This window comes from Ranitomeya variabilis, chromosome 2 (assembly GCF_051348905.1).
Source record: "Ranitomeya variabilis isolate aRanVar5 chromosome 2, aRanVar5.hap1, whole genome shotgun sequence".
Lineage (NCBI taxonomy): Eukaryota > Metazoa > Chordata > Amphibia > Anura > Dendrobatidae > Ranitomeya > Ranitomeya variabilis.
The window spans coordinates 179,320,762-179,348,416 of record NC_135233.1 but is presented as its reverse complement, the minus strand read 5'-3'; the positions used below and the strand labels follow the sequence as shown (position 1 = coordinate 179,348,416).

At 47.3% G+C, this 27,655-nt stretch overlaps 1 protein-coding gene across 1 annotated transcript in view; it reads left to right on the top strand.

Moving 5' to 3' along the window:
* LOC143803686 (posterior protein-like) overlaps nucleotides 1-27,192 on the top strand; it is a 47,309-nt gene extending 20,117 nt beyond the window's left edge. The window contains exons 4-8 of the mRNA XM_077281464.1: nucleotides 6,218-6,844; nucleotides 18,500-18,986; nucleotides 20,935-20,942; nucleotides 26,483-26,680; nucleotides 27,150-27,192. Of these exons, the coding sequence (XP_077137579.1) occupies nucleotides 6,218-6,844; nucleotides 18,500-18,986; nucleotides 20,935-20,942; nucleotides 26,483-26,680; nucleotides 27,150-27,192 (1,363 nt within the window). The remainder of the gene's footprint in view (nucleotides 1-6,217; nucleotides 6,845-18,499; nucleotides 18,987-20,934; nucleotides 20,943-26,482; nucleotides 26,681-27,149) is intronic.
* The last annotated feature ends 463 nt before the right edge of the window (nucleotides 27,193-27,655 follow it).

The window sequence follows — 27,655 nt, the reverse complement described above, 5'->3', positions numbered from 1 at the left end:
CCCAGTACTCCCGTGACATTATAATCGGCCCAAATAGAAAAAAAAAAAAAAGAAAGGTTTTTTTATGTCATGGATCCCATGACTTCAATAACCCTCCAGTTGGAGGCGCTGTCCTTACAGGTCACTGAATTGAAGGGGGCAGTTCAGCAACAGGGTCTTGTGGTGTCTAATGTGCAAGTGGAAACTGCAGGTAGAGTTGCAGAGCCAAAAATCCCTTTACCTGAGAGGTTTGCTGGGGAACGCAGTAAATTTGTTCTTTTCCGTGAATTTTGCAAATTATATTTTCGTATGCGCCCGCTTTCCTCAGGTAATTAGGCTCAGCGTGTGGGCTTGGTTTTGTCATTACTGAACGGAGATCCCCAAGCATGGGCGTTTTCATTACCTTCTGATTCAGCTGCATTTAACTCAGTGGAGAGGTTTTTTTTCTGCTCTTGGACTCATATATGATGATCCTGACAGATTGGCTCTAGCAGAATCTAAAACACGTGCTCTCCGCCAGGGGGAGCGAATGGCGGAGAATTACTGTTCTGAATTTCGCCGTTGGGCGGTGGACACACAATGGAATGACCCGGCGCTGCGGAGTCAGTTTGTATATAGGGTTTCGAGAAGGGTTAAACAAGCCCTTCTGATGTATGAGACTCCTGCTTCTCTAGAGTCTGCCATGAGTCTTGTTGTCCGCATTGATCGCCGTTTGCGTCAGGGGGCGCTAGAGATGCCGCCTATGGGGGAGGTCGTAGGTGCACGTGAGGTTGCTGCAGGTGAGACCACGGAGCCTATGCAAATCGCAGGGGTGTCACGTCAGCAAGCCCCCTCGCTCAGGAAGCAGGGAGCCTGTTTTTGTTGTGGTAAAAAGGGGCATTATGTAAATGCTTGTCCTCTGTTTTCTAAGAAAAGCGCAATGGCAGAAAACTACTAAGCTCAGAGGGTGTGGAGGAGGCCAATCTGAGCTTATGCATATCCTCCATGGTGGTCTCTCAATGTATGCTCCCTGCCAGAGTTATGGTCGCTGGCAGAGAGCTGCCAATCACTGTTTGTGTGGATAGTGGTTCTGCCACTAATCTCATTAATGAGGAATTTGCGCACGGCCGGGTTCACGGTCGAAAAATTGCCTATTCCTTTCCGGGTGGTCACCATCAATGCTACCCCTCTCCCACAGGGGAAGATTACTGAGTTTGTGGCTGAGGTGAAACTCCACATTGGGGTCCTACATTCTGAGCAGGTTACATGTAGGGTGCTCAGTAATCTTCCTGCACAAATGTTTCTGGGTTTTCCATGGTTATCTATGCACAACCCGGTTATTGACTGGAAAACTCAGGACATAATTCAGTGGAGCGGATTTTGCCAGGAGAATTGCCTGGCCACATGTGTGTCCGCTGTGACTCCAAGCATACCTGAGTCACTGCTGGATTTTGTGGATGTGTTCTCAGAGAAGGGTTGCTCAGAATTGCCACCACATCGCCCATATGACTGTACTAGTAGGTTTAAACCAGGGGCCGAATTGCCGAAAGCTAGGATGTTCAACATCTCTGGTCCTGAGAGGCAAGCGTTAAAAGACTACATTGCTGAGAGTCTGAGCAAAGGGCACATCAGGCCTTCGTCCTCGCCGGTGGCAGCGGGGTTCTTCATTAAAAAGAAAGATGGCGGACTACGCCCGTGTCTGGATTTCAGGGAGTTAAACCAGATTACGGTTCGTGATCCATACTCTATGCCACTGATACCTGATTTGTTCAACCAGGTGGCTGGTGCTAAGTGGTTTTCCAAGCTTGACCTCAGGGGGGCGTACAACCTCATAAGAGTCCGTCAAGGTGATGAGTGGAAGACGGCTTTTAATACTCCTGAGGGTCATTTTGAAAATTTGGTGATGCCATTTGGGTTGACAAACGCGCCTGCAGTTTTTCAACATTTCATAAATGATGTATTCTGGCATGTTCTGGGGAAATTCGTTATTGTGTACCTAGATGACATTCTCATTTATTCATGCAACCGTGATACTCATTTAGAGCACGTGAGGCAGGTGTTACAGCTACTCAGGGAAAATAAGCTCTATGCTAAACTTGAGAAATGTGTATTTTCGGTTCAGGAGTTGCCTTTCTTGGGTTATATTGTGTCTGCTTCAGGGTTTAAAATGGACGCCGCTAAGGTGCAAGCGGTGCTGCATTGGGAACGGCCTGATAACCTAAAAGCACTCCAGCGGTTCCTTGGGTTTTCCAACTATTATAGAAAATTTATCAAGGATTTTTCTACCATTGCTAAACCGCTTACTGACATGGCGAAAAAGGGTACCAATTTCTCCGCCTGGCCTCAGGCTGCTGTGCGCGCATTTGAATTTCTGAAGAACAGTTTTGCTTCGGCCCCCATTCTGGTGCAACCGGACGTATCAAAACCATTTACCGTGGAAGTTGATGCGTCTGAGGTTGGAGTGGGGGCGGTGCTGTCACAAGGCTCATCCTTGGGCGAGTTGCGCCCTTGCGCCTTCTTTTCCAAGAAGCTGTCGTCTGCCCAACGTAATTACGATATCGGCAACAGGGAGTTGTTGGATATCAAGTTGGCTTTTGAGGAATGGCGACACTTATTGGAGGGGTCGGTCCATCAGGTTACAGTTATCACCGACCATAAAAATCTGCTGTATTTGGAGTCAGCCAAGCGTCTGTCCCCCAGGCAGGCTCGCTGGGCATTGTTTTTCACGTGGTTCAACTTTTTTGTTACGTACCGACCTGGGTCTAAGAACACTAAGGCGGATGCTTTGTCCAGGTGTTTTCCGGGGGGAGAACCTCGGGAAGATCCGGTACCCATCCTCCAAAAGGGTGTAGTGGTCTTGGCTCTCACGACAGAGGTTGAGGCTGAGATTGCCGAGGCTCAGGAGGAGGTACCACCAGAGCTTCCCATTAATAAATCGTTTGTACCGCTCCATCTTCGCCTAAAGGTGTTGGGTGAGCATCATGATGCTGTCCTGGCTGGCCACCCAGGGGTAAGGGGTACCTTGGAGTTGGTGTCGCGTCGGTTTTGGTGGCCCAAAATCCAACAGGACGTGGTCTCGTACGTATCAGCATGTACCACGTGCGCTAGGGCTAAGACGTCTCGCTCTCGTCCTGCTGGCACACTACATCCTCTCGGGGTACCCAGTAGGCCATGGACAGAGATTTCCATGGATTTTATCACAGATTTGCCCTCCTCTGCTGGGAACACGGTCATTCTGGTGGTTGTTGATCGGTTCTCAAAGATGTCGCATTTTGTGTCTTTGCCTTCGTTGCCTAACGCTAAGACTCTGGCTCAGGTATTTGTGCAGGAGGTGGTCAGACTTCAAGGGGTCTCGTCTGAAATTGTGTCTGATAGGGGTACTCAGTTTGTGGCAAAATTTTGGAAAGCTTTTTGCTCACGGCTGGGGATCAAGTTGTCGAATTCTTCTGCGTTTCATCCTCAGTCAAATGGTCAGACCGAGCGTATGAACCAGAATTTGGAGCAGAACTTACGCTGTTTTGTTTCTGACAATCAGGAGGAGTGGTCGATGTTCCTTCCTTTGGCTGAGTTTGCTATAAATAATCACCGTCAGGAATCGTCTAGGGAGTCCCCGTTCTTTTGTGTTTACGGGCTCCATCCTCAGTTTTGTACTCTGCATCAGGGGGGTTCTACTGGCATCCCGGAGGAGGACCAGTTAGGAGCACAACTGGCATCCTTGTGGAGGAGAGTGAAACAGCGCTTGCTAAGCGTAGGTGCAAGGTACAAACGAGTGGCTAACAGTAAACGTGTGACAGGTCCGGACCTGAGTGTGGGTGACTGGGTGTGGTTGTCCACAAAAAACATAAAACTCAAGATTCCATCCTTGAAATTGGATCCAAGGTTTATTGGTCCATTTAGGGTTGCCGCCATCATTAACCCGGTAGCCTACCGTTTGATTCTCCCTACGGTATATAAAATACACGTGTTCCACAGATCTTTATTAAAAAAGGTGGTGGGTTCTGTGGACACGGCGCCTATGCCACCTCCAGTCTTGGTGGATGGCAATTTGGAGTTTGAAGTCTCCAAGGTGGTTGACTCTCGAGTAGTGCGCCGCACATTACAGTACCTGGTACATTGGCTTGGTTATGGGCCGGAAGAGAGGTCCTGGGTACCAGCCTCGGACATACATGCGGACCAGCTGGTCATCATGTTTCACCGCCGCCATCCGGACAAGCCGGGTCCTATAAGTCGTGAGGGCCCTGGGGTCCCTCGTAGAAGGCCGGGTACTGTCATGTCGGATGCTGTTCACACTAGGGCGTCCGACAGACAGCGGTAATTCCACATACGTCCACTACACGCTCAGTGGCGTCGGCTAGATTTTATCCAGCTTGCTCGGGGTTAATCTAGCTGGTTATTTGGTTGGAGGCTGGGTCACGCCCACGGCCTTTAAATAGTCGTACTGGACTTTGGGCTTCGCCGATTATAGCTTGTGCTTTGTGCCAAGTGATTCTGGTCTGGAGTGGTGGTGTTGTTGTAGGAATATCGTATCTGGTGGTGTATTATCCTTTGTCATATTCCTCCTTCCTATATTTGTATTTGTTTTGCCCTGTGCACATTATAGTGTATTCCTGTGTGTCTGCGGCGTGGTGCGTTTTTCAGTTTTCCCTGTCTGTGCTTTCTGTGGGGATTGGTGTGTGGTCTCTTCACTGGGTGGTGGGTGGTTGTTTCACCTTAGGGCTGAAACAGGAGACAGGGTCAGGCTTGGCGGCCCAGACATGCACACCTTTGGTGTAACTTCTGGGAAAGGGACAGACAGGGTTTCCCTAGCTTGAGGGATATCGCAGGGGCCCGGGTAACCAGCCTTAGTCTACCCAGTACTCCCGTGACACCCAGTTTCCTCTACCCTCTCCTATTACCTCTTCCCTTTCATTTACCCTTGTCCCTTAGTTAGACTTCCCTTGTGTATGCCATTGTAAATACCTTGTTTGTAATAAACCCCCTTTTAAAGATCCAGTAGTTCTTGTTAATTAGTATTAACTGCATCCCAAAACTCAGCAGATTCTACATTTGGCACCCCAGACGGGACTATGATTAAATTCCACAGAGAATCCGCAAGAAATTAATCTGCTTTATTTCACATTTGGAAAAAGTGTGGAAACCAAAGAATCGAGGAGTCTGGATCTTGATTTAAAAGAAAATATTGGTGGGTAAAGAATTTCCTTGTAGATTATTTTGTGTGCTTGTGCATATTGTGTTGTATTGACAGTTTGTTGTTGGCTGCATTTAGCAAGAGGGAAATATCTTTTGTAGATAGGACAGTATTTTATATCAGAATTGGATCTGTGTTTTCTAAGGGTACCGTCACACAGTGCAATTTTGATCGCTACGACGGCACGATCCGTGACGTCGCAGCGATCGTATGATTATCGCTCCAGCGTCGTAGACTGCAGTCACACGTTGCAATCACGGCGCTGGAGCGATGCCGAAGTCTTTCTTTCGTCGCTTGATCACCCGCTGACATCGCTGGATCGTTGTGTGTGACAGCGATCCAGCGATGCGTTCGCTGGTAACCAGGGTAAACATCGGGTAACTAAGCGCAGGGCCGCGCTTAGTAACCCGATGTTTACCGTGGTTACCAGCGTAAAAGTAAAAAAAAAAAACCGTACATGCTCACCATCTGATGTCCGTCCGGTCCCTTGCCGTCCGCTTCCTGCTCTGACAGATCCGGCCGTACAGTGAGAGCAGAGTGCAGCGGTGACGTCACCGCTGTGATCTGCTCTCACTTTCCGGCCGGCAGACAGTCAGAGCGGGAAGCGGACGGCAAGGGACCGGACGGACATCAGATGGTGAGCATGTACGGTTTGTTTTTTTTTACTTTTACGCTGGTAACCACGGTAAACATCGGGTTACTAAGCGCGGCCCTGCGCTTAGTTACCCGATGTTTACCCTGGTTACCAGCGAACGCATCGCTGGATCGCTGTCACACACAACGATCCAGCGATGTCAGCGGGTGATCAAGCGACGAAAGAAAGTTCCAAACGATCTGCTACGACGTACGATTCTCAGCAGGATCCCTGATCGCTGCTGCGTGTCAGACACTGCGATATCGTAACGATATCGCTAGAACGTCACGAATCGTACCGTCGTAGCGATCAAAATTGCACTGTGTGACGGTACCCTAAGTGTAGGAGTATTGGAGCAAAGAGTTGAGACTTTTGGGAAGTTTATAGTGTAAGGTCTAGTTTTTAGTTCTTTCACTTTGTAATTTTGTTTTTTTAAGTATTTGCAGTTTGTTGCTGAAAATGGAGTTTGTGGAAAAGTTTGTGAAGAAGTACGCCTCTGCTGTTTACCATGTCGATAAATCTTTGGAAGTCCAGTACAATGACTTGATAGCCCAATGTAAAATCTTTAATAATAAGTTGAACAGTAAAGTGCTGAGCAAGAAATTGAAAAAGGAAAAGTTAAGCAATGAAATTTCAGTGTTGCTGAAGATGAAAGAGTTGGCTGAATTGAAAGAAGCAAATTGGTGGAAGCAAAGGCTACAAGTGAAGGAGGACATAGACAAAATTAGTGATTCTGTTATTGGAATTTCTGAAAATACAACTAGTAAAATACATGGTTTGCAATCAGATGTAAATGAATTAGCTGTGAGAAATAGACAGTTGGAGGAACAATTGAAGGAGTGTAGACTGAGCCTCACTTCACATGCAGCTCAGGTTTATTCTTTAGAACTGAAAAATAGTAAAATGGAGAAGTTAATTGCAACACTGGAAAGTCAACTGGATAAAGCTAACTGTCAATTGCATAACAAGGAGCAATGTATACAGTCAAAGAAATGCAGCAGTAAGACAGTCAATGTATGTACTCTTTCTAATGAGGGTACAACGGATGCCGGATATAGATCTCTGTTATGGCTGGACCTGGTGGTTAGGAGCACCGGGAATGACCTGATAGTCAAAACTGCAAAATAGAGCGAGCTCTGGGAAGTGGGAGCTCTGCTGACCGCAGCCCTAATCTATTATCACACACACTAGAATTAGCCGTGGATCGTACCTGACTCTGCCTAGACGACTCTTCACAGCCTGAGAGGTAAGTACCCCTAAAGAGAAATATAGCCTCACCTTGCCTCAGAGAAATTCCCCAAAGGAAAAGAGCAGCCCCCCACATATATTGACTGTGAGTTAAGAGGAAGGCACAAACACAGGAATGAGACAGGTTTCAGCAAAGGAGGCCCGACTTACTAAATAGACAGAAGATAGATAAAGGGATCTTTGCGGTCAGCACAAAAAACTACAAAAAGCCACGCAGAGTGAGCAAGAAACCCCCCGCGCCGACTCACGGCGCGGTAGGTGCCACTCTGCAACCCAGAGCTTCCAGCTAGCGAGACAATATCATGATAGCCAGCTGGACAAAACTTAGCAGGTACTCAGAAATATATTCAGCACACAAATGAACAACAAATGAGCTTAACAGGGGCGTAGCTTCTGCTGAAGTAGACAGGTCATCAGGAGATCCAAGTGAGATCTGAACCAGTACAGATATATTGACAACTGGCATCAGGTAACGATCTGAGCAGAGTTAAATAGAGGAACCAGCCCAGTCTTAAACGATGCAGCTGAGGAAGCCACCTCCAGCCCAGCAGCTCCACTTTCAGCCACCAGAGGGAACCCACGGACAGAACTCACAGAAATACCATTCCTGACCACAGAAGGGAGCTCGAGAACAGAGTTCACAACAGTACCCCCCCCCCTTGAGGAGAGGTCACTGAACCCTCAGCAGAACCCCCCGGCCGATTAGGACGAGCCAAATGAAAGGCACGAACCAAATCGGCAGCATGGACATCGGAGGCAAGAACCCAGGAATTATCTTCCTGACCATAGCCCTTCCATTTGACCAGATACTGAAGTTTCCGTCTCGAGATACGAGAATCTAAAATCTTCTCCACCACATACTCCAATTCTCCCTCGACTAACACTGGAGCAGGAGGGTCAACGGAAGGAACCATAGGCGCCACATATCTCTGCAACAACGACCTATGGAACACATTATGGATGGCAAAAGAAGCTGGAAGGTCCAAACGAAATGACACAGGATTGAGGATTTCAGAAATCTTATAAGGCCCAATAAAACGAGGCTTAAACTTAGGAGAAGAAACCTTCATAGGAACATAACGAGATGACAGCCAAACCAGATCCCCAACACGAAGTCGAGGACCAACACGGCGACGGCGGTTAGCGAAACGTTGAGCCTTCTCCTGTGACAATGTCAAATTGTCCACTACATGAGTCCAAATTTGCTGCAACCTGTCCACCACAGAATCCACACCAGGACAGTCCGAAGGCTCAACCTGCCCTGAAGAGAAACGAGGATGGAAACCAGAATTACAATAAAAAGGTGAAATTAAAGTAGCCGAACTGGCCCGATTATTAAGGGCGAACTCAGCCAATGGCAAGAAGGTCACCCAATCATCCTGATCAGCAGAAACAAAGCATCTCAGATAGGTCTCCAAAGTCTGATTGGTTCGCTCAGTTTGGCCATTTGTCTGAGGATGGAAAGCAGAAGAAAAAGACAAATCAATGCCCATCTTAGCACAAAAGGACCGCCAAAACCTCGAAACAAACTGGGAACCTCTGTCCGACACAATGTTCTCCGGAATGCCATGCAAACTAACCACATGCTGGAAAAACAACGGAACCAAATCAGAGGATGAAGGCAACTTAGGCAAGGGTACCAAATGGACCATCTTACCATCTTAGAGAAGCGATCACAAACCACCCAGATGACCGACATCCTTTGAGAGACAGGGAGATCTGAAATAAAATCCATGGAAACATGCGTCCAGGGCCTCTTCGGGACCGGCAAGGGCAAAAGTAACCCACTGGCACGAGAACAGCAGGGCTTCGCCCGAGCACAAGTCCCACAGGACTGCACAAAAGCACGCACATCCCGGGACAAGGAAGGCCACCAAAAGGACCTAGCCACCAAATCTCTGGTACCAAAAATTCCAGGATGACCAGCCAACACCGAACAATGAACCTCCGAGATAACCCTACTAGTCCATCTATCAGGGACAAACAGTCTCTCTGCAGTACAGCGGTCAGGTCTATCCGCCTGAAACTCCTGCTGAACCCGCCGCAAATCAGGGGAGATGGCAGACAAAATCACCCCCTCTTTGAGAATACCAGCCGGCTCAGAAACTCCCGGAGAATCAGGCACAAAACTCCTTGAAAGGGCATCAGCCTTCACATTCTTAGAACCCGGAAGGTATGAAACCACGAAATCGAAACGGGAGAAAAATAGTGACCATCGAGCCTGTCTAGGGTTCAACCGCTTGGCAGACAAATTCTTGTGATCCGTCAAGACCACCACGCGATGCTTGGCGCCCTCAAGCCAATGTCGCCACTCCTCGAATGCCCACTTCATGGCCAACAACTCCCGATTGCCAACATCATAATTACGCTCAGCAGGCGAAAACTTTCTAGAAAAGAAAGCACATGGCTTCATCACAGAGCCATCAGAACTTCTCTGAGACAAAACAACCCCTGCTCCAATCTCAGAAGCATCAACCTCGACCTGAAAAGGGAGCGAAACTTCTGGCTGACACAACACAGGAGCCGAAGAAAAACGATGTTTCAGCTCCTGAAAGGCCTCAACGGCCGCAGAGGACCAATTCACCACATCCGCACCTTTCTTGGTCAAATCAGTCAGTGGTTTGACAACACTAGAAAAATTAGCGATAAAGCGACGGTAAAAATTCGCAAAGCCCAGGAATTTCTGAAGGCTCTTTACAGATGTAGGCTGAGTCCAATCATAAATGGCCTGGACTTTAACTGGATCCATCTCGATAGTAGAAGGGGAAAAAAATGAAGCCCAAAAAGGAAACCTTCTGAACTCCGAAAAGACACTTAGACCCCTTCACAAACAAGGAATTAGCACGAAGGACTTGGAACACCATTCTGACCTGCTTCACATGAGACTCCTGTTATGGTTACCCCAATGACCAGGGGAATAAAAATACAAAACGGACTAGCTCTCGGGTGATGGAAACTAAGGTCGACCGTGACCTGAACCTGACCCAACACTTACAGTAGCCGGGGGATGTACCTACGATGCCCTAGACACCACGCGCCAGCCGGAGATCTAACTACCCCTATAAGAGGAATATACAGGCCTGCCTTACCTCCAGTGAGAACCCCAAAAGATGATAGTAGGCCCCCACAGATATTGACGGTGAGTTCAGAGGAAATGACATACGTAGGATGAACAGCAGATTTAGCACAGTGAGGTCCGCTTACTAGATAGCAGAAGGACAGGAAAGTGTTACTTCACGGTCGACCTAAAAATCACTATTCAAAAACACCATCCAGAAATTACTTTAAACTCCAGTGACAACTCATGCCACTGGAGTAGTAATTTTCTGTCCACAAGAGCTTCCAGCACTGAAGAGTCACATTGCAGATAGCTGGACAAAAATAGCAAAAACAAGAAACAAAATTCAACTTAGCTGAACTGGAACTTGAGGCAGGTGAATGCAACAGAATGCTACTAGCACATTGTTGGCCGGCATATGACTAACAGCCAAGCAGCCTTAAATAGGAAACTCCCCTAGAGGGTGGCGACAGGTAATCAGAGATGGAGGAAGGCACATAGGAGGCACTACCATAACAAACCACCGGGGGAGCCCACAAACCGAATTCACAACAGTACCCCCCCCTTAAGGAGGGGGCACCGAACCCTCACCAGAACAACCAGGGCGATCTGGATGAGCACTATGAAAAGCACGAACCAAATCAGGAGCATGAACATCGGATGCTGTCACCCAAGAATTATCCTCCTGGCCATAACCTTTCCACTTAACCAGATACTGAAGTTTCCGTCTGGAAACACGGGAGTCCAAGATCTTTTCCACCACATACTCCAATTCACCCTCAACCAACACAGGAGCAGGTGGATCAGCAGAAGGAACAACCGGTACCTCATACCTCCGCAATAATGACCGATGGAAAACATTATGGATATTAAAAGATGCTGGGAGGTCCAAACGAAAGGACACAGGATTAAGAACCTCCAGAATCCTATAAGGGCCGATAAACCGAGGCTTAAACTTAGGAGACGAGACCTTCATAGGAACAAATCGAGAAGACAGCCACACCAGGTCCCCAACACAAAGACGAGGACCAATACGCCGATGACGATTAGTGAACTGTTGAGTCTTCTCCTGGGACAACTTCAGATTGTCCACAACCTGTCCCCAAATCCGATGCATCCTATCAACCACAGCATCCACTCCAGGACAATCCGAAGACTCCAATTGACCGGACGAAAACCGAGGGTGAAACCCTGAATTACAAAAAAATGGAGAAACCAAAGTGGCAGAACTGGCCCGATTGTTAAGGGCAAACTCTGCCAATGGCAAAAAGTCAAGCCAATCATCCTGATCAGCGGACACAAAACACCTCAAGTAAGTCTCCAAGGTCTGATTAGTACGCTCAGTCTGGCCATTAGTCTGAGGATGGAATGCAGACGAAAAAGACAAATCGATACCCATCCTGGCACAGAACGTCCGCCAAAATCTAGACACAAACTGAGTACCCCTGTCAGACACTATATTCTCAGGAATACCATGCAAACGCACCACATTCTGAAAAAATAGAGGAACCAACTCAGAGGAGGAGGGCAATTTGGGTAAAGGTACCAAATGAACCATCTTGGAAAAACGGTCACAAATCACCCAGATGACAGACATCCTACGAGAAACCGGAAGGTCAGAAATAAAGTCCATAGAGATGTGCGTCCAAGGCCTCTTAGGAATAGGCAAGGGCAACAACAACCCACTGGCCCTAGAACAGCAGGGCTTGGCCCGAGCACAAACATCACAAGACTGCACAAACATGCGCACATCTCGAGACAAAGAAGGCCACCAGAAGGACCTAGACACCAAATCCCTGGTGCCAAAAATTCCAGGATGACCTGTCAACGCGGAAGAATGAACCTCCGAGATAACTCTACTGGTCCAATCATCAGGGACAAACAGTCTACCAGGCGGACAGCGATCAGGCCTATCCACCTGAAACTCCTGCAAAGAACGCCACAGGTCTGGGGAGACAGCTGACAATATCACCCCATCCTTCAGGATGCCGGTAGGTTCGGAATCACCAGGCGAGTCAGGCTCAAAACTCCTAGAGAGGGCATCCGCCTTCACATTCTTGGACCCAGGCAGATATGACACCACAAAGTTAAATCGGGAGAAAAACAACGACCAGCGCGCCTGTCTAGGATTCAGACGCCTGGCCGACTCAAGATAAATTAGATTCTTGTGGTCAGTGAGGACCACCACCTGGTGTCTAGCACCCTCAAGCCAATGACGCCACTCCTCAAACGCCCACTTCATGGCCAGAAGTTCCCGATTTCCCACATCATAATTTCGCTCAGCGGGCGAAAACTTTCGGGAGAAAAACGTACATGGTCTCATTACTGAGCAGTCAGGATCTTTCTGCGACAAAACTGCACCTGCTCCGATCTCCGAAGCATCCACCTCAACCTGGAACGGAAGTAACACATCAGGTTGGCGCAACACAGGAGCGGAAGAAAAGCGGCGCTTAAGCTCTTGAAAGGCCTCCACAGCCGCAGAGGACCAATTAGCAACATCAGCACCCTTTTTGGTCAAATCAGTCAAAGGTTTAGCAATGGCAGAAAAACCCGCTATAAATCGGCGATAGAAATTAGCAAAACCCAAGAACTTTTGCAGACTCTTCAAAGAAGTAGGTTGCATCCAATCACAAATGGCCTGGACCTTGACAGGGTCCATCTCCATAGATGAAGGGGAAAAAATATATCCCAAAAAGGAAATTCTCTGAACTCCAAAACTACACTTTGAGCCCTTTACAAAAAGAGAATTAGCTCGCAAAACCTGAAAAACTCTCCTGACCTGTTGAACGTGAGATTCCCAGTCCTCCGAAAAAACAAGAATATCATCCAAATACACAATCATAAACTTATCCAGATATTCACGGAAAATATCGTGCATAAAGGACTGAAAAACGGAAGGGGCATTTGCGAGACCGAAAGGCATTACCAAATACTCAAAATGGCCTTCAGGCGTATTAAATGCGGTCTTCCACTCATCCCCCTGCTTAATCCGCACCAAATTATACGCACCACGTAGATCGATCTTAGTGAACCACTTAGCCCCCTTTATACGAGCAAACAGATCAGTCAGTAAAGGTAACGGGTACTGGTATTTAACTGTAATCTTATTCAAAAGTCGATACAAGGTCTCAATGAACCATCCTTTTTACCTACAAAGAAAAATCCTGCCCCTAGTGGAGACAACGAGGGGCGAATATGACCCTTTTCCAAGGATTCTCTGATATACTCCCGCATAGCAGTATGTTCAGGTACAGACAAATTAAACAAGCGACCCTTAGGAAATTTACTACCGGGGATCAATTCAATAGCGCAGTCACACTCTCTGTGAGGAGGGAGAGAATCAACTTTAGGCTCTTGAAAGACATCATAAAAATCTGACAGAAATGCTGGGATCTCAGAGGGAGTAGATGAAGAAATAGGAACCAAAGGTGCATCCCCATGAATACCCCGACATCCCCAGCTCAACACAGACATAGATTTCCAGTCCAAGACGGGATTATGAATCTGTAACCATGGTAATCCAAGCACTAAGACATCATGTAGATTATATAATACAAGGAAACGAATAATCTCCTGATGGTCTGGGGTAAGACGCATAGTCACTTGTGTCCAATATTGTGGTTTATTGCTAGCCAAAGGTGTAGAATCAATACCCTTCAGGGGAATAGAAACTTCCAATGGCTCCAAATCAAACCCACAACGCTTGGCAAAGGACCAATCCATGAGACTCAGAGCGGCGCCAGAATCCACATAAGCATTCACAGTAACAGATGATAAGGTACAAATCAATGTCACGGACAAAAGAAATTTTGACTGCAAGGTACCTGTAGAAAAAGATTTATCAACCTTTTTATCAACCTTATTTATACGTTTAGAGCATGCTGATATAACATGAGCTGGATCTCCACAGTAGAAGCACAATCCATTTTTGCGCCTGTAATTTTGACGTTCGCCTCTAGACAAAACACGATCGCATTGCATATGCTCTAATGCCTTTTCAGAGGTCACCGCCAAATGGTGCACAGGTCTTTGCTCAGAAGACACCGCCATATGGTGCACAGGTTTTTGCTCAGAAGATACCGCCATATGGTGCACAGATTTTTCCTCAGAAAACCCCGCCATATGGTGCACAGATTTGCGCTCCCGCAAACGCCGATCAATCTGGATAGCCAATTTCATGGCATCATTCAGACCTGCAGGCACAGGGAACCCCACCATGACATCCTTCACGGCATCAGAGAGACCTTCTCTGAAATTAGCTGCTAAAGCGCACTCATTCCATCTAGTAAGCACCGACCATTTACGGAATTTCTGGCAGTATATCTCAGCTTCATCTTGCCCTTGGGAAAGAGCTATCAAGGCTTTCTCAGCCAAAATCTCCAAATTAGGTTCTTCATAAAGCAACCCCAAAGCCTGAAAAAACGCATCTACATTTAACAACGCAGGATCCCCTGGCGATAATGCAAATGCCCAACTTTGTGGGTCGCCGCGCAATAGAGAGATAACAATTTTAACTTGTTGAGTATGATCACCAGCAGAGTGAGATCTCAGAGACAAAAACAATTTGCAATTTTCTCTGAAACTCAAAAACCGGGATCTATCTCCGGTAAAGTATTCAGGCAGAGGAATCTTAGGTTCAGACATTGGAGCACGTATAACAAAATCTTGTAGGTTCTGTACTTTTGTCGCAAGGTTATTCAAACCTGCAACTAAACTCTGTGGATCCATATTCAAATGGGTGTAACCCAAGCATTCAGAGGTTAAGAGGAGAGGAAAAAAAAAAAAGGCTGAAGACTGCAGTTTAAACAAGGAATACAAATGATCAAACTAAGGTGCACTTTCAAACACAGAAAAAAAAAAAAAAAAAACCTTTTCTCCTCCTTCCTGCTTTAGTGCATATTTTAACACATAGATTTTTTACAGGCCGGCCAAACTGTTATGGTTACCCCAATGACCAGGGGAATAAAAATACAAAACGGACTAGCTCTCGGGTGATGGAAACTAAGGTCGACCGTGACCTGAACCTGACCCAACACTTACAGTAGCCGGGGGATGTACCTACGATGCCCTAGACACCACGCGCCAGCCGGAGATCTAACTACCCCTATAAGAGGAATATACAGGCCTGCCTTACCTCCAGTGAGAACCCCAAAAGATGATAGTAGGCCCCCACAGATATTGACGGTGAGTTCAGAGGAAATGACATACGTAGGATGAACAGCAGATTTAGCACAGTGAGGTCCGCTTACTAGATAGCAGAAGGACAGGAAAGTGTTACTTCACGGTCGACCTAAAAATCACTATTCAAAAACACCATCCAGAAATTACTTTAAACTCCAGTGACAACTCATGCCACTGGAGTAGTAATTTTCTGTCCACAAGAGCTTCCAGCACTGAAGAGTCACATTGCAGATAGCTGGACAAAAATAGCAAAAACAAGAAACAAAATTCAACTTAGCTGAACTGGAACTTGAGGCAGGTGAATGCAACAGAATGCTACTAGCACATTGTTGGCCGGCATATGACTAACAGCCAAGCAGCCTTAAATAGGAAACTCCCCTAGAGGGTGGCGACAGGTAATCAGAGATGGAGGAAGGCACATAGGAGGCACTACCATAACAAACCACCGGGGGAGCCCACAAACCGAATTCACAACAGACTCCCAATCATCCGAAAAGACCAAAATATCATCCAAATATACTATCATGAATCTATCCAGATACTTTCGGAAGATGTCATGCATAAAGGACTGGAATACAGATGGCGCATTAGAAAGCCCGAATGGCATCACCAGATACTCAAAATGGCCCTCGGGCGTAGTAAATGCGGTTTTCCATTCATCGCCCCGCTTAATACGCACAAGATTATACGCTCCTCGAAGGTCTATCTTGGTAAACCAACTAGCCCCCTTAATCCGAGCAAACAAATCAGACAATAGAGGCAAAGGGTACTGAAATTTGACCGTGATTTTATTAAGAAGGCGGTAATCTATACAAGGTCTCAGAGAACCATCCTTCTTGGCCACAAAAAAGAACCCTGCTCCCAACGGTGACGACGACGGGCGAATATGCCCTTTCTCCAAGGACTCCTTTATATAGCTCCGCATAGCGGCGTGTTCTGGCACAGATAAATTGAAAAGTCGGCCTTTAGGAAACTTACTACCAGGAATCAAATTAATAGCACAATCACAATCCCTATGAGGAGGCAGGGCACTGGGCTTGGGCTCATCAAATACATCCTGGTAATCCGACAAAAACTCAGGTACTTCAGAAGGAGTGGAAGAAGAAATTGACAACGCTGGAACATCACCATGGGCCCCTTGACAACCCCAACTGGACACAGACATAGATTTTCAGTCCAATACTGGATTATGGACCTGTAGCCATGGCAAACCCAACACGACCACATCATGCAAATTATGCAACACCAAAAAGCGAATATCTTCCCGATGTGCAGGAGCCATGCACATGGTCAACTGGGTCCAGTACTGAGGCTTATTCTTGGCCAAAGGCGTAGCATCAATTCCCCTTAATGGAATAGGATGCTGCAAGGGCTCCAAGAAAAAACCACAGCGCCTGGCATACTCTAAGTCCATCAAATTCAGGGCTGCGCCTGAATCCACAAACGCCATAACAGAGTAGGATGACAAAGAGCAAATCAAAGTAACGGACAAAAGAAATTTAGGCTGTATAGTACCAATGGTGACAGACCTAGCGGACCGCTTAGTGCTCTTAGGACAATCAGAGATAGCATGAATGGAGTCACCACAGTAAAAACACAGCCCATTCTGACGTCTGTGCTCTTGCCGTTCAGTTCTGGTCAAAGTCCTATCACATTACATAGGCTCAGGCCTCTGCTCAGAGGACACCGCCATATGGTGCACAACTTTCCGCTCCCGCAAACGCCGATCGATCTGAATAGCCAAGGACATTGATTCATTCAGACCAGCAGGCGTGGGGAACCCCACCATAACATCCTTAAGGCCCTCAGAAAGACCCTTTCTGAAAATCGCTGCCAGAGCACACTCATTCCATTGAGTAAGCACAGACCACTTTCTAAACGTCTGACAATACATTTCAGCATCATCCTGACCCTGACATAGAGCCAGCAAGATTTTCTCTGCCTGATCCACAGAATTTGGTTCGTCATAGAGCAATCCAAGCGCCAGAAAAAACGCATCTACGTTAAGCAATGCAGGATCTCCTGGCGCAAGGGAGAATGCCCGGTCTTGAGGGTCACCACGCAACAAGGAAATAATGATTTTTACTTGCTGACTAGGGTCACCAGAGGAGCGAGGTTTCAGGGCAAGAAACAGTTTACAATTATTCTTGAAATTCAGAAACTTTGATCTATCCCCAGAAAACAAATCAGGAATTGGGATTCTAGGCTCTAACATAGGATTCTGAACTATATATTCCTGAATGCCTTGTACCCTTGCAGTGAGATTATCCACACAAGAGGACAGACCTTGTATGTCCATATCTACACTTGAGTCCTGAACCACCCAGAGGTTTAGGGGAAAAAAAGACTAAACACACTGCAGAGAAAAAAAATGGTCTCAGAACTTCTCTTATCCCTCTATTGAGATGCATTAACACTTTCTGGCCAGTTGTACTGTTATGGCTGGACCTGGTGGTTAGGAGGACTGGGAATGACCTGATAGTCAAAACTGCAAAATAGAGCGAGCTCTGGGAAGTGGTAGCTCTGCTGACCGCAGCCCTAATCTATTATCACACACAGTAGAATTAGCCGTGGATCGTACCTGACTCTGCCTAGACGACTCTTCACAGCCTGAGAGGTAAGTACCCCTAAAGAGAAATATAGCCTCACCTTGCCTCAGAGAAATTCCCCAAAGGAAAAGAGCAGCCCCCCACATATACTGACTGTGAGTTAAGAGGAAGGCAAACAGGAATGAGACAGGTTTCAGCAAAGGAGGCCCGACTTACTAAATAGACAGAAGATAGATAAAGGGATCTTTGCGGTCAGCACAAAAAACTACAAAAAGCCACGCAGAGTGAGCAAGAACCCCCCCGCGCCGACTCACGGCATGGTAGGTGCCACTCTGCAACCCAGAGCTTCCAGCTAGCGAGACAATATCATGATAGCCAGCTGGACAAAACTTAGCAGGTACTCAGAAATATATTCAGCACACAAATGAACAACAAATGAGCTTAACAGGGACTTAGCTTCTGCTGAAGTTGACAGGTCATCAGGAGATCCAAGTGAGATCTGAACCAGTACAGATACATTGACAACTGGCATCAGGTAACGATCTGAGCAGAGTTAAATAGAGGAACCAGCCCAGTCTTAAACGATGCAGCTGAGAAAGCCACCTCCAGCCCAGCAGCTCCACTTTCAGCCACCAGAGGGAACCCACGGACAGAACTCACAGAAATACCATTCCTGACCACAGGAGGGAGCTCGAGAACAGAGTTCACAACAGATCTCCATTGATTGATAATTCTCCATTGCTCACTATTTCTGAGAAGCTTCATCTGTGTCAACCTCTTGGTAAATTTGAGTCACATATTTCTCCAGTCATTCTATCTAATAGATTTGAAAATGTTGTCCAACAGTATAATCTGAACAATAAAAATGCTTGTTCTCTATTACAAGTTTTTCGTCCAGGGCCAATTGCAGCACAACTAAAAACAGAACAAATAGGTGATGGATGTAATGGTGCAGAGATGAGAAGGAAGGAATTACAACGCATCATAGGTGGACGAGACATTAGAGGTGAAAATGCCCTAGCAATGACCAGATTCAGGCGATATGATGATTTGTTGCTCTTTTGTAATAATTATCTGTCCCTTTATAGGACTGTTTACAACTGTCTGGAAATGTCTCAGGATGATGCTAATTTCCTATGTTCAATGGCAAATCATTGTAATGTAGATTATGTTACACCTCGCAATACTTACCTGTCCGGCCGGCGCGCTCCCGACGCTCCTCGCTCCTCTTCCTCTGCTTTCCCTGGTGTTCTTCCCTTCAGCGGTCCGCGCATGCGCAGACGTGCTTCTCTTACCACTGGGGTTTCTGGAAGGTCGTGACCCGCTGGCCCCGCCCCAATATGGCGGCACCCGTCAGGTATTTCTTTCCTGCATCTGACCGGGTAAGATGCCTTTGCGTCTATTGCGTTCGCTGGTTAATACCAGCATCTCCTTAGGTTCCTAGGCTCCGTGCGTCTTGCTTTGTTTCCAGGTTGTCTTTGCCTTCAAGTCCCGTGTTCCTGCTGTGCCTTCCAGTCCCGTGTTCCTGCTGTGCCTTCCAGTCCCGTGTTCCTGATGTGCCTTCCAGTTCCGTGTTCCTGCTGTGCCTTCCAGTTCCGTGTTCCTGATGTGCCTTCCAGTTCCGTGTTCCTGCTGTGCCTTCCAGTTCCGTGTTCCTGACTTGCCTTCCAGTTCCGTGTTCCTGACTTGCCTTCCAGTCCCGTGTTCCTGCTGTGCCTTCCAGTCCCGTGTTCCTGACGTGCCTTCCAGTTCCGTGTTCCTGACGTGCCTTCCAGTCCCGTGTTCCTGCTGTGCCTTCCAGTCCCGTGTTCCTGACTTGCCTTCCAGTCCCGTGTTCCTGATGTGCCTTCCAGTCCCGTGTTCCTGACGTGCCTTCCAGTCCCGTGTTCCTGACGTGCCTTCTCGTTCTGTGTTCCTGTCATACCTGCCGGTCCTTAATTCCTGCTGTGCCTGCTACTTCTGAGTCTCCGTTGTCTTCATCCACGTCTGCCCTCATCTTCCCGGTCAGTACTTTGTCTCTTACTACCTCTATCTGTCCGGTGCCTCCGCCATTATTATTATTATTATTTATTGATATAGCACCATTAATTCCATGGTGCTGTACATGAGAAAGGGGTTACATACAGGGTTATAAATATCGTTTACAGTAATCAAGTTTACAGTGACAGACTGGTACAGAGGGGAGAAGACCCTGTCCTTGCGGACTTACATTCTATGGGATAGTGGGGAAGAGACAGAAGGTCGGAGGTGCAGCAGCTCTGGCGGTGGTGAGGGGGCTGCTCTGGCGATGGCGAGATGGCAGAATGGTTATTGCAGGCTGTAGGCTTTCTTGAAGAGATGGGTTTTCAGGTTCCGTCTGAAGGATCCGAGGGTGGTTGATAGTCGGACGTGTTGAGGCATGGAATTCCAGAGGATGGGGGATATTCGGGAGAAATCTTGGAGGCGGTTGTGTGAGGACCGAATAAGTGTGGTGGAGAGTAGGAGGTCTTGGGAGGATCGGAGATTACGTGAGGGAAGGTATTGGGAGATTAGTTCAGAGATATAGGGAGGGGACAGGTTGTGGATGGCTTTGTAGATCAGTGTTAGTAGTTTGAACTGGATTCGTTGGGGAATTGGGAGCCAGTGGAGGGATTTGCAAAGGGGAGAAGCAGGGGAGTAGCGAGTAGAGAGGTGGATTAGCCGGGCAGCAGAGTTAAGGACAGACTGGAGTGGTGCAAGAGAGTTAGCGGGGAGGCCACAGAAAAGGGTGTTGCAGTAGTCGAGGCGGGAGATGATAAGGGCATGCACAAGAGTCTTAGTGGATTGTGGGGTGAGGAAGGGACGGATTCTGGCAATATTTTTGAGTTTGAGGCGACAGGAGGTGGCAAGAGTTTGAATGTGCGGTTTGAAGGACAAGGCAGAGTCGAGAGTTACGCCAAGGCAGCGGATTTCAGGTGCGGGAGAGAACGTGATGCCATTTACCATAATAGATAGATCAGGTAGGGGGGATACGTGAGATGGGGGAAAGATGATTAGTTCCTTTTTGTCTACATTGAGTTTTAGGAAGCGAGAGGTGAAGAAGGAGGATATGGCTGACAGAAACTCCGGGATTCTGGACAGAAGAGAGGCGACATCTGAGCCAGAGAGGTAGATCTGAGTGTCGTCCGCATACAGGTGGTACTGGAAGCCATGGGACTTTATGAGTTGGGGGCCCTAGGACAGAGCCTTGAGGGACTCCAACAGAGAGAGGGCGGGATGAGGAGGTAGTGTGGGAGTGGGAAACGCTAAATGTGTGGTCGGAAAGGTATGAGGCAATCCAGGACAGGGCAAGGTCTTTGATGCCAAGGGAAGAAAGAATCTGTAGCAGTAGGCAGTGATCGATGGTGTCAAAAGCAAAGGACAGGTCAAGAAGGAGGAGGATGGAGAACTGTTAGCTTTGGCTGTGAGTAAGTCATTACTAGCCTCTTCAGTTGCACCTTCTTCCCTCCGTCCTCTGATCCCTCTGTTATATCTTCAGTCTTCCCTTTGGCTCCGGCAGTTGCGGCTTCACCCTCCTTGGGTCTGTCCCTAATGCTCCCTGTACAGGGGGTGGCACCATCTGGTTCACTCGCCCTCGGGGGCTCTGAAGTCGTGGCCCAGAGGGTCCACTTCCTAGTCGTAACAGTACGCAAAGGCCATGGATCCCGCTGGAGCTGCGGCTGCTCAGAAAGAGCTTGTTTATGGGAGAACCAGACTCGGATGATGTCCTTTATGAAGTCTATGGACTCCTGTCTCTCTGCTCTTCAGTCCTCCGATCCGGGGAATGCCTCCCAGCTGGCCAGTTTGCAACAAGAGCTGGCACAGCAGTGTGACGCTCAGTCCCAAATTCTGGGGTATATAGCATCAGTTGATAGTCGCCTCCGATCTCTTCAGTCTGCCACGTCCGGGTCTTCAGCTCTAGCTCCCCATCCCACTTCTCGTTTAGCCAAACCTCCTCGCTTTAATGGAGATCCCAAGCTATGTATGTCGGGGATTTCTCAATCAGTGCCATCTTCATTTTGAGCTCCTCCCCATGCAGTATCCCACGGATCGGGCCAAGGTAGCTTTTATTGTTTCTCATCTCGAGGGAGATGCCTTGGCATGGGTTAATCCTCTGGGAGCGGGATGATCCAGTGGTTCTTCAGCTCACTCCATTTTTGGAGACTTTTCGTCGGGTTTTTGATGAACCGGGTCGCTTGGCCTCAACCACTGAGGCATTGTTTAATTTACTCCAGGGGTCGTTAACTGTTGGACAATACGCTATCCAGTTTCGGACCTTATCTTCTGACCTAGGCTGGAAAAATGAGGCGTTAGTAGGGGCCTTCTGGCAAGGGCTTTCTAGCCGTGTGAAAGATGAATTAGCTGGTCATGATACTCCAACTAATTTGGAAGATCTAATTGCCTTAGCAACACGAATAGATCTTCGCTTTCAGGAACGAGCTCGGGAGAGAAAATTTCCTCGTTCTACTATATCTTCCGGTGGACCTCCCATTCCACGGCCCATGGTCTCTACTTCTTTTTCCGTTCCTGAGCCTATGCAAGTTGATCGTGTTAAACTCTCTGAACAACGTCGCAAGGAGAGGCGCTCCCAGGGTCTCTGTTTTTACTGCGGAAGCTCCTCACATCTCCGTGCCTGCCCAGACCGTCCGGAAAACTCCTCCGCCTAGGTCAGGTAAGAGAGGCCTCCCTAGGTGCATGTGAAACCTCTCAACCCCTCACTCTGCCCGTTTTGTTACATGTTCTTGGTAAACGTTTTTCTCTTGAGGCTTATTTGGACTCCGGTGCTGCCGGAAATTTTATTACGCTGGAGGAGGTAATTAAATTCTCAGTTCCCGTAAGGTCTTTAGAGAATCCTCTTCTTCTCCCTTCTGTTGACGGAAGACCCTTGCAAGAAACCATAACTCAAGTAACGCACTTGGTAGAGCTTCAGGTAGGGGCTCTTCATAGGGAGAGAATCTCATTCTTTGTTTTAGCCAACATTTCTCATCCTAGTCTCCTTGGCCTTCCATGGCTGCGACTCCACAAACCTTTTTTAGATTGGCATAAAGGCAGCATTCTTCGTTGGGGAGATTCCTGTTGGTCTTGTTGTCTGCTGCCTGTTTTTCCTGTGGGTGCTCCCTGTCCCTCTCCCATTCCCTCCGGGTTGCCTTCAGCTTTTTCTTCTTTTTTGGATGTTTTTGATAAAAAGGAGGCAGAGTCTCTTCCTCCGCATCGACCCTACGACTGTCCTATAGATCTCGTTCCTGGTACCACGCCTCCTAGAGGTAGAATCTATCCTCTCGCCTGCAGAGACTCAAGCCATGTTGGACTATATTCAAGAGAATCTCGCTAGAGGTTTTATTCGGAAATCTTCCCCAGCTGGAGCAGGGTTTTTTTTCGTGAAGAAGAAGGATGGTACTCTTCGCCCGTGTATTGATTACAGGGGATTAAATAACATCACTGTGAAGAACAAATACCCCTTACCTCTAATCTCTGAACTTTTCGACCGTCTGAGAGGAGCACGAATCTTCACCAAGCTTGATCTTCGGAGAGCCTACAACTTGGTGCGCATCTGTGCAGGAGACAAATGGAAGACCGCATTCAACACTCGGGACGGGCACTACGAGTATTTGGTAATGCCTTTTGGGCTCTGTAATGCGCCCGCAGTGTTCCAAGATTTTGTCAATGACATTTTTCGAGACTATCTCTATACCAGTGTTGTGGTCTATTTGGATGACATCCTCGTCTTCTCTCCAGACCTATCCACCCATCGACGGGACGTCCGCCGAGTCTTACTTCGTCTAAGAGAGAATCATCTTTTCGCTAAGATTGAAAAGTGCATCTTTGAACAGTCTTCCGTGCCTTTCCTGGGGTATATCGTGTCCGAGGATGGTCTGAAGATGGATCCTGAAAAGGTGTCTGCCGTTCTGAATTGGCCCCGGCCATCTGGAGTAAAGGCTATTCAGCGTTTTCTTGGCTTTGCCAATTACTACAGGCAATTTATTCCTCACTTCTCTCTGTCTAAGCCAATCTCCGCCTTGGTTCGCAAGGGGGTCGATCCTAATCTTTGGTCACCGGAGGCTGAGACAGCCTTTCAAACTCTGAAGCAAGAATTCGCTTCTGCATCGGTGCTTCATCCACCAGATACCAATAGGCCATTCATTCTAGAAGTGGATGCGTCCTCTATCGGAGCCAGAGCTGTACTGCTACAGAGGTCTAACTCGGGTCGATTAGTCTCCTGTGGTTTCTTCTCCAAGACATTTTCTCCTCCAGAACGTAATTATTCCATCGGTGACAAGGAATTGCTTGCCATCAAATTGGCCCTGGAGGAGTGGCGGTACCTTCTTGAAGGGGCTATTCATCCTTTTGTCATTTTTGTGGACCACAAAAATCTTGCCTATGTCCAGTCAGCTCAAAGGCTGAATCCTCAACAAGCCAGATGGTCCTTGTTCTTCGGACGTTTCGATTTCGAATTACATTTTCGACCTGGAGATAAGAACATCAGAGCTGACGCCTTGTCACGGTCTTTTCAACCGTCAGATGTGGAGGAGAAACCTACGCACATTCTTGATCCAGCCAAGATTGTTTCTTTGGCTCCTCTAGGTGTGATCACGCCGCCTCCGGGGAAGACCCTTGTATCTAATCGTGACAAGTTAAAGGTCTTACGTTGGGGTCATTCCTCTCAGTTCGCTGGACATGTTGGAGGTAAGAAGACTCTCTCTCTGATTTCTTGTCATTATTGGTGGCCTTCTCTTCACCAGGATGTGTTGGATTTCGTTGCTTCCTGTTCCTCGTGTGCCCGGAACAAGGTTCCTCGACAGCTGCCATCTGGTTCACTGCTTCCACTTCCTGTGCCATCCGTCCCCTGGACTCATATTGCTATGGACTTTGTCACCGACTTACCGAAGTCCTCTAATTGCACTGCCATTTTGGTGGTGGTAGACAGATTTTCCAAAATGGCTCACTTCATTCCTCTACCTGGACTCCCATCTGCTCCTGACCTAGCGAAGATTTTCTTACTTCAAGTTTTTTGACTCCACGGATTCCCTCAGCATATCGTCTCCGACCGAGGAGTCCAGTTTACCTCCCGTTTTTGGAGAGCGCTTTGTGATCTTCTGCAGGTATCATTGGATTTTTCTTCTGCTTATCATCCCCAGTCCAACGGCCAGGTGGAGCATGTAAATCAAGTCCTCATATCTTATCTTTGTCATTTTACCAATGCTCACCATGATGACTGGGTGTCTCTTCTTCCCTGGGCAGAATTTGCCTACAATAACCACACTAGCAAATCTTCATCCAAGTCTCCTTTTTTTATTGTTTTTGGGCAACATCCCGGCATTCCTCTCCCTGTTCTCCCCACCTCAGGCATACCGGCGGCGGATTCCTTGTCCCAGGAGTTTTCCCAAATTTGGCAGGAGACTAAGGAGGCTCTTGAAAAAGCTAGCAGCAGAATGAAAAGGTATGCTGACAAAAAGCGTTTGGATGGCCCTCCTTATCGACCTGGCGATAAGGTCTGGCTTTCCTCTCGCTACATCCGACTTAAAATTCCCTCTCAGAAGTTAGGTCCGCATTACATTGGTCTCTTTGAGGTTTCCAGCCGAATTAATGACGTAGCATACAAATTGAAACTACCTGCTTCTCTACTCATTCCTAACTCCTTTCATGTATCACTTCTCAAACCCGCAATTTTTAATCATTTTAATTCTGTTTCGTCACGTTCTCACCAATCTATTTCTTCCGATGCCTCTTTTGAAGTTAAGAATATTCTTGCTCAGAAATCTGTCAAGGGCAAAATGTTTTATTTGATTGATTGGAAGGGGTTTGGTCCTGAGGAAAGATCTTGGGAGCCTCTTGAGAATATCAATGCTCCTTTAGTCTTGAAGAGGTTCCTTTCCAGTTCTAAAGGGAGGGGGAGTAAGAGAGGAGGTACTGTTACACCTCGCAATACTTACCTGTCCGGCTGGCGCACTCCCGACGCTCCTCCTCTCCTCTTCCTCTGCTTTCCCTGGTGTTCGTCCCATCAGCGGTCCGCGCATGCGCAGACGTGCTTCTCTTACCGCCGGGGTTTCTGTGAGGTCGTGACCCGCTGGCCCTCCCCAATATGGCGGCACCCGTCAGGTATTTCTTTCCTTCATCTGACCGGGTAAGACGCCTTTGCGTCTATTGCGTTCGCTGGTTAATACCAGCATCTCCTTAGCTTCCTAGACTTGCCTTCCAGTCCCGTGTTCCTGACGTGCCTTCCAGTCCCGTGTTCCTGACGTGCCTTCCAGTTCCGTGTTCCTGACGTGCCTTCCAGTCCCGTGTTCCTGATGTGCCTTCTCGTTCTGTGTTCCTGTCGTACCTGCCGGTCCTTAATTCCTGCTGTGCCTGCTACTTCTGAGTCTCCGTTGTCTTCGTCCACGTCTGCCCTCATCTTCCCGGTCAGTACGTTGTCTCTTACTACCTCTATCTGTCCGGTGCCTCCGCCATTCTAGCCTCTTCAGTTGCACCTTCTTCCCTCCGTCCTCTGATCCATCTGTTATATCTTCAGTCGTCCCTTTGGCTCCGGCAGTTGCGGCTTCACCCTCCTTGGGCCTGTCCCTAACGCTCCCTGTACAGGGGGTGGCACCATCTGGTTCACTCGCCCTCGGGGGCTCTGAAGTCGTGGCCCAAAGGGTCCACTTCCTAGTCCTAACAGATTACACCACAAGAATGACTCTAAGGAATACTAGCTCCTATGAAAACTTTATGAATATACTTAGGGACTGGTGTAATGAGTCTAAAGAGCAATATGAACTGTCAGGAAATGTATCTGCTATATACAGACCCAGGAGGCAAGGATATGTTAGGTATTGTTATAGATGTGGTCAACCAGGACACATTAAACGCTATTGTAATACACCTAACATGTACCCAGAAAGAAAGTCATTCATTGCACCAAGAAATTGATAGGGTTGAGGCTGAAGAGGAAAGTATCTCCTATAACACAGGTTTCCTAGAGACATGTGAGGAGATAGGTAATGTAGAAGCTGGCCCTGATACAAATGCACCAAAAACAGAAACATTGCGGAGCCCAAATGACAAAAGTAAGACAGAAAAACGTCAGGAGATGTCATAATGAACAACAAAAGGAAGGAGCTAATATCCCTATGATCGATCCATGGGTATCTCTACCATTCTGGTTATTTTGGAGTTGGTCACAAATTGCCCTACCACTGTTGCTAAACTGCCCAGCACCGTTTGCCAATATGGTTGGGTAAACATAGGCTTTGGCTGCCATGTTAGATGTGAATCAATTAGCATATGGATAATGGACAGGATAAAGTTATGTTTTGTGTATGGTTTGAATTTGTGTTCTAACTGTCTATTTCTTTTTAGACTGGAGACCATGTATCACGTGATATTAAAGCAAGGAGATTAACCAGTGTGTTTTGTTCAACAGGACATATACAGCACTGTATCCATAGATGAAACAGGTTATTTCTCTGCAATAATTAACTATATGAATGCATTCATAAGGCCAAATTTAAATCCACATGGTTTAGACAATGAGCTCAAAGTTAAAGGTTTAAGTAATTGTTTGCAAACAATTAAACGAGTAGTCATCCCATTGTGATGACTGTGTATTGTATTTACCTAATGCATGATTATTTGTTGTTTTATGTATGTTCTTTATCTTGTTTCACAGGTAAGGGTATGTGCACACGTTGCGGATTTCTTGCAGAAATTTCCTGAAGAAAACCGGAAATTTTCTGCAAGAAATCCGCATTTTTTTTTTTGCGTTTTTTTGCGGTTTTTTTGCGTTTTTTTAGCATTCTGCAAGCGTAATTAGCTTGCAGAATGCTAAAGTTTTCCAAGCGATCTGTAGCATCGCTTGGAAAACT